Source organism: Curcuma longa, chromosome 20, assembly GCF_044706935.1.
Source record: "Curcuma longa cultivar G26 ecotype Majalengka, Jawa Barat chromosome 20, ITB_CL_G26_1.1, whole genome shotgun sequence".
NCBI classification, from domain to species: domain Eukaryota; kingdom Viridiplantae; phylum Streptophyta; class Magnoliopsida; order Zingiberales; family Zingiberaceae; genus Curcuma; species Curcuma longa.
In genome coordinates, this window is record NC_133880.1 from 11,515,191 (window position 1) to 11,522,600 (window position 7,410).

Below are 7,410 nucleotides of genomic sequence, written 5' to 3' on the forward strand. Positions count from 1 at the left end.
GCTACTCAGGAAGTCAATGTGTTTGAGCTTTTAACGGAGCAGGCAGTTAAGATTATCACTCTTGCACAAGAAAAAGCAAAAGGGCTGGGTCATGCATTTGCCGAGCTAGAATCACTACAATAAATTTAACTTTCTGCAGTATATTATCAACAGCGCATAATTATAGTATATTGTTAATAATAGTTTTTACGGCGCGCCTAATAAAGTGCACTGCGAATAATATTTCATATTTAATTATTAACAGTACATAAATAACAATGTGTTATGAATATTATTTTTTACAACATGTAAAAATTATACGTTATAAATATTAAATAATATTTATAGATATTTATAGTGTACATAATTATACGTTGTTAAAAGATATTAAAAAAATATTATTAATAGCGCATATAGATGTATGCCGTAAAAAAAGCTCATAAAAGGTATTTAAAAAGTTCTATTTTCCCCATGTTTCCTCCCGCTCGGCTAGGTTTCCCCCTGTTTTCGCTCGCTCAGCCTATTCGCCGCTCCGTTCCTCTCCACCGTCGCGAGCTCGGCCTCTCCGTTCCTCTCCACCATCGTGAGCTCCTCCTCCGTCCGTGCTCGCGTCATTCCCCTCAGTCCGTGCTCGCGCCGTTCCTCCTCAGTCCGTGCTCCTCTGTCCGTCGCGAGCTCTTCAGTCCATGCTCCTCACGCCGCCCAGCTTTGGGTGTGTGCCTAACCGTGTCACGGGCGGTCGGCTCCTTAGGTTCCATCTCAATCGGTCAGTGGCACCGCCTTTGCTCCTAGGGACGCCGCAGGATGCCACGCGGTACGTAGAAGAGGGCGAAACCAAGACCTATCTTATCTGGTTACTTCATTTCCTTCCCGTCACTCAACTGTCTCCACCCTGTTCTCTTTTATGATTTAATATAATTTTTTCTCCCTAATTGATGTATCTCCTATTTCGTTCCTACTAGTTATACCCTTTACTTTTACTTGCCACTCCGTCAAGGGACTCGCTAGAGGATGTTAGTTTAGATTTGCAAATATAAAACCAGTTGTCATTTGCTTTTGCTTTACTATTTAAACTTGTGTAGGTATTTTGGGTATCATCAAGAATTGCTTGTTTTGGTTTAAGTGTACTCAGTGCCTAGCAAAAAGAAAAATAATATCTTGCTAACATCAAATTTTCAGGTGATAACTAGAAGGTTGGACGTTCCATAACCTTTTTTGTTAGCTGCGTCATCTAGATTTTCCTATCTGCGAGTACGTTGAGTAAAGAATTATTCTTCATAGACAGCTTGTAGCCATCATGCTCACATGTTAGATATAACCATTCTCTCGTCACAGACATACTAGAGTCACACAGGTGACTATGCAGATTGTTGTATAAGAGGTGTCATTGAGCGTACTTTCATTTTCAGGATCAAGATGCTAATTTTGTTTCATCAATTTTTTTGCGGAGATTGCTGCAACCTGGCATTTATCATACTTCTGCTCTGCGTGCCACTTTACTGGAGCACAAGAAATACATATCTGAATATGAGTTCCATTCTCTTACATTGGATGGGTTGAAAAAAGAGATTTTTGCAATAATGGAAGGCGAGGTAGGGCCTAATATTTTTGCACAAAAGGTTCTATTGCATGGCTTTTTTTCCTGACCAAGTGTGTGATCTGTTTCTTTTTTGACATTAGGGAACTGCTAACGACACAGTTGCAACAGTTCATTTCTGGAAGTCCTTTTGCACTCAATTTTTACACCACTGGTGTTTGATAATTTCTGTTTCTTGGATTGTTTGAAATTTTGCCATGGTTTACTTGATACTTGATCAGTTCTGATTATCATGTTTCAGGGGTTTCTAATGTCATGTTTGCATTCTGGATAAATGAAAAATGATGCTAGTGAAAATTTATATTCATGATTTTTTTTTTCAGATCTTGAGCTATCTTAGGAACTATGGATAATCTAATAGAATGTGAATAATAAATTGTGCAAATGCTTTCATAAATTCTTCCATTGTCAGAAGGAACTCAGGATAGAAATCTTTTTATCCATCTATTTTCTCTTCTGACTAAACTGGGAGCTTACATTTTTTATTACTTTGTGTGCTGAGAGAGCAAATATAGGAAAATCTTGTGATCAATTAGTCTTTCAGCCTGATCTTTTTTAACAATGAATTTTTGTTGCTGCTTTTCTGTTGTTTTTGTCATAGAGCATGCTTGCTCTAAATTTATTCAGAGCATTGTTTCAAAGGAGGAATTTCTTGTTTCTGTATAGCTAGCAAACAATTGAGCATAATTCTGCTGAATGGAATAGAGTGTTCAAAGGATTACGCACAACCTCTCTTTATGTATTACTGTTATTATGGAACAAGTGTTGTTTGCCTAAACAGTTCCTGTCCCTTATTGAAACATATGCTGAGTAGAACAACAACTAACAGTATCACAAATGAAATGTTAAATCTAAGTACCCCCCTCGATCCATCAAACATGTTCAGTAGACAGTAAAATCATGAAATGACATGCATTCATATATAAATATGTATCTTCTTTTCGACAATAATAAAAAGGCATAATGGATAATCAAACTACAGTATGAAATTAGATCTAGTAGTAGTATGAACTGATCATATTATTAATCAGTTGTATACATATGCTTAAAAGAAACCTCATAATATCGAACCAATTAAAGGTGGATGATAAAAATATGGAAATTAATAGTAAACTCATTTTATAATTGAAAAAAAATCGATGCCATGTAAAAGACTTGCAGCAGTAGTAAAATTGAAGGCTTTATCACAAATAAATCTTTAATTGTAGCACTGATTAAAACTAAATTCTATTGATAAAAATAATACACATTAACTAATTAATCTACACAACAAATTAATGACCATTCCTATCATTACATTAATTCTCACTTGATAAACCTGTTGTATGCAAACGGAAGACGTTGCCTTTTCTCTGGGGCTAATAGCAAAAGAGATAAAAATAATAATAACATTAGTCACAAAATTTATGCTTTAATTTGTTAACAATTAGAGACTTATTGACTAAACATGAACCAATCATTAACAAAAAACATCCTGACTTAATTTATATGGAGAACTCCCTAATCATATTTTACACTTAACTCAAAATCCCCTTTTTATGTTGATTCACTAATCATATTTTACACTAATTTAGATTGGTTATATTGTGAATGGTGATTATGCTCTTATATTATTCCATGAGTGCATGTTTATTGTGGTATAGCTCCAATTTTTTCCATTTTGAAGAGAGCTATTAATTATTTCTTTGCTACACGATGCTAATAGGCGGCTATAGTCAGCTCGAATTGATTGAATCTCGTTGCTTTTTGTTAGGTAGCATTGCCAAAGAAGCATTATCAAGACCAGATCTAAAGATGGCACACAACCTACATAAAATGTCTTCTCTATTAGGAGGGGCATTTTTTGTTGCTGATGATTGCTTCCCTGAATTCCCCTATCTTTATGCAGCTTGGCATCTTGTCGCAGCAATCGGTGTCAGTACATGTAACAAGCTTCTCGAGTGATTTTTGCTTATTCTCAAGTGCTACTATTCTCTATTCTGTACCTTCCTAAGCAAAAGCACATCACGTTCCTCTTATTGGAAAGTTTGGATTGATATTTGTGAATGTGACATTATAATTGTGAATGTGATATTATAATTTTATATGATATTTGTATGTGGTATTTGTGTGTTGGATTATAAATGTTAGAGTTTTGATTTTATAATTATTTGTATTTATATTATATTTGTGTATATAGATATATAGGTATATTATATCTTAAAAATATAATTATTCGCAGCGCACGTCCCGTGCGCTGTGGAAAATTACATCCGCAGCGTGTGTCCGCGTGCTGCGGATGCAACTTTCCGCAGCGTGCGCTCGCGTGTTGCGGATGCAACTTTCTGCAGAGCGCGCTCGCGTGCTGTGGATGCAACTTTTCGCAGCGCGCGCCTCGCGCGCTGTGGATGAATTATAACTTTCAACAGTTTGGAGTTATGCAGCATGTAATGTGCGTTGTGGATAGCTTAATTGCGCGCTGCGGAAAGTCAAATTTGTTATAGTGCACATATTTTGTTAGCTCTTATGGATGACAAAGTATTGCCACAGATGATTTTAAATCAATGAGAATCCCCACACAACATGTGGATCAACAAGATTTTACTTGTGGAAGTGAAAAATTTGTTGCTAAGATATCTTTTTCACCACGTGAAAAACATGTTCTAGAACTTTCATTGAAATATTGTCCAAAGCAATGTCCACAAAATCCACAAGTTGTACCCCTCAAATCTGTCCATTCAATAATGCTTTCACCCAAACTTCTTTCTCATCATCTGGTATAGTGAAGAAAATATCTATAGTCTCACGGTCACAACCAATTTTTCTTGTCGTTTTATGTCGCTCCAACATGCTAAGGCCATGTAAGTTTGTTAAAACCTCATTGACTTTCATTTTTTTTCCAGCGCCTTCATCATATTCCAATGCTTTACTCAATCGGTCACTTGCCTTGTTAAGTTCTTCTCCAAAAATAGCTGTCGTCTCTTTAATAACTTGAGACAAATCTTTAATGCTCTCGCTCTTTCTCTTTTTTTGCTTAGAACTCTCTTCCTTTGATCCAAACATGAAATCTTGGTCATATGGAGCAGTTTTCATCATCATTTTCATTTGAAACTTTCTCTAATTCTTCCACAATATCAGCAGGAACTTGAGCATCTTTTTCAGATGCACGATCTCCACCCAAGATGATAGAAAGCTCCTCATAGTAAGGCAATGACTTGTATCTAAACTGTTCTGCATCTGGATGAGTCTATAATAAAAAAATTATATTAACAACTAAACAAAAGGAAAAAAATAACAAAATTTAATAATAAATTAAATTACCTTAAGATATTCAACCCACACATCGTTTTCAGCTGTAACATATTTTTTTTCTGACTCCCAACCAAAACCACTACTACCAACTCCATACAACATGTCATGCACAACATTGTGGAGCTTTTGGAAAGTTCTTAACCTTGATTCAATGTGTCGTTTTGCCTTAATTCCATGTCCAGGCAAGATAACATCAAGCATTTGTTGTAGTTTTTGTCCATGCCTTGGCCTAAAACCTTTCTCATTCTTTTTCCTAAGCCCTCCGACATTGTTTAATTGCATCAATGCTTCGATAAGTGCAACATCTTCTTTATTAGACCATTGGTGTTTGTTTTTTCCTGGTCTTCTTGAGTTGCAAGATTCTTCTGAAGGTTTAGAAGCCATGTCCACCTATAACACAAATGATTAACAGCTCAAAAAAAGAGAAATAGACAAACGCCAAAAGTTCCAAAAGATGGCATAAGTTACAGAAATAAAAGTGAAACTTCTCATACTTACATAGATAGGCCGCATGTGATCAGTCCCTCATTTGAAATCATATTTTCCCAATTCAAAAATTTAAGATGGTATGTTTTCAATAGTTGAACCGAATGTGATTGTAAGATGACAATAACAAGTAATTGTCGCAATTGCCAAAACAAGCAAACTATCTATTAACATATTGTATTTGGAAATGCAATTGAAAGGAAAAATCCACAAAGTTTGGCAGATTAATATATCTATTAACAAGCAAGCTATCTATCAAAGGTTGGCAGATTAAATTCCACAAACTTTTCAATCCATACAAAAAGCATTGCAATTCAACATAATTACAAGAAGCTAAAACACAAAATTAAAAATCACAAGACATGTCACATGGAAATTACAAAGAAACAGAATAAAGATAATGGTCTTTGTCCATTTATCAAAAAGTAATAAGTCAATAAGAATTACAAAACTGATCTCATGTAGATCTATTCCATTCATTAAACATGTTATTGGCCAAATTATCTCGCCAATTGCTAAATTCACTCGAAGTCTCAATGGTCTCCACCAAATTTTCAGATATTTTATCAACTTCATCTTGTTGATTATCCAATCTTCTCTCCAACCTTCTTTCTGCAAGATCCCCAGACATTTCTCTCCTTAAAAAATTTTGAAGAAGGCAACATGCCAAAATAATTCGATTTTGAGTATGGATCGGATAATAAGCTAGACTTCTAAGGATTGCCCAACGCATTTTAAGTAAGCCAAAACATCTCTCTATCACATTTCTAGCAGCCGAATGCTTCATATTGAAAAACTCTCGAGGACTTCTAGGTACTCGCTCGTCTCTCCATTCATTTAAATGATATCTTTGACCCCTATATGGTGCTAAAAAGCCTTCACAGTTTGTGTAACCAGCATTGACAAGGTAATAGTGTCCTATAAATTGAATAAATGTATTAAATTAAAATAGATCACAAACTCAAAACACAGTAAGGTATTTAATTAGCATAGTTTGAAAATTTGATTAACACACCATGTGGGACTTTTAATCCGTTAGTCCTAGTGATTGCATCCCGTAGTACTTTACAATCTGCTACTGAACCTTCCCATCCAGCCAACACATATGTAAATTGCATATCTTGGGAACAAGCAGCGAGCGCATTAGTAGCAATTTCACCTTTTCTTGTCCAATATCTAGGTCTATCCTCTGATGGTACTCTAACTTTAATGTGTGTCCCATCCAAAGCTCCCAAACAATTCTAAAAAGGACAACCAAAAGAAAATAAAAATAGATATCTTAAATCAAAACTTTAAAAATAAATGTAAAAATTACCTTAAACCATTTCCATCTCCAATCTATTGAGTTTGCTGCAATCGTCTTTGGATTTTCGAAAAGCACATTTTGTAGACGAATAACAACATTTAAAAATAGAGAAAACTGCCTACTAATTGTTTCGCCAGACCTTTTGAATCGAAATTGTATAGTTCTATTCTTGACATGATGAGCTATCAAATGTAGTGATATTGCTACTTGTTCATCTACCTCCATATATCTTGTTCCTTTTAGACCCCCTTCATTTTCTAGCATACAACACAACTTTATAAAACTACTTCTATTCATTCTTAGTTGTGCTATGCAAGTAGTGTCGCTCTCGTATGCTAAATTATATATCATCTCTCTCCTAGCAAAAATGTCATTCACATATCACCTTTTCAAGTAATTCGATCCATTCCACCATTCCACTAAAATACAATACATTTGAAAAAACCAATTCACTATATTCAAGATCTCCAATCAATGCATTAGCACGACAACTAGTTTTCTTTTTCTCATTATATTACTTGCCTTTAAACTAAGCCGAGTCATGGCTGCAAACAAGAAGAAAATAACCATCTTCATGAGATTTCCAATATTAGCAGCAATGAAAATTTAAAGGCATGTAAGATCACTAGAATCCTTGCTAATATGATCGGCAAGGAAAGGAGGAAAGGAGGAGAAGCTCACCCTGTAAACTGTAGCAAAGGGATTTCAGTTGCCATAGAAAAAGAGCAGCAACTAGGGCTGCTATCGACAA

General features: G+C 35.2%; 1 protein-coding gene and 1 long non-coding RNA gene across 2 annotated transcripts; one reads left to right on the forward strand and one right to left on the reverse strand.

Moving 5' to 3' along the window:
- Nucleotides 1-478: 478 nt before the first annotated feature.
- Nucleotides 479-3,614, forward strand: LOC141812856 (uncharacterized). The gene is made up of 3 exons (XR_012600358.1): nucleotides 479-793; nucleotides 1,389-1,571; nucleotides 3,330-3,614. It is a non-coding gene; the product is annotated as an uncharacterized LOC141812856 (long non-coding RNA).
- A 1,014-nt stretch (nucleotides 3,615-4,628) lies between these two features.
- LOC141813054 (protein ANTAGONIST OF LIKE HETEROCHROMATIN PROTEIN 1-like) lies at nucleotides 4,629-7,114 on the reverse strand. The gene is made up of 5 exons (XM_074700959.1): nucleotides 6,669-7,114; nucleotides 6,369-6,594; nucleotides 5,901-6,271; nucleotides 4,877-5,257; nucleotides 4,629-4,802 (listed from the first exon to the last, which is right to left on the reverse strand). The coding sequence occupies exons 1-5, from the start codon at nucleotides 7,008-7,010 to the stop codon at nucleotides 4,629-4,631; spliced, it is 1,494 nt and encodes a 497-aa protein (XP_074557060.1). The 5' UTR covers nucleotides 7,011-7,114.
- Between the last annotated feature and the right edge of the window lie 296 nt (nucleotides 7,115-7,410).

Bases quoted from the DNA above. Each gene is read 5' to 3' on its own strand.
- LOC141813054 (XM_074700959.1), bottom strand. From the start codon at position 7,010: ATGATATATAATTTAGCATACGAGAGCGACACTACTTGCATAGCACAA. The intron at 6,272-6,368 runs GTGTGTTAATCA...TTCAATTTATAG, and splicing joins CGGATTAAAAGTCCCACATG to GACACTATTACCTTGTCAAT. The intron at 5,258-5,900 runs GTGGAGACCATT...TTTGTGTTATAG, and splicing joins ATAAAATATCTGAAAATTTG to GTGGACATGGCTTCTAAACC.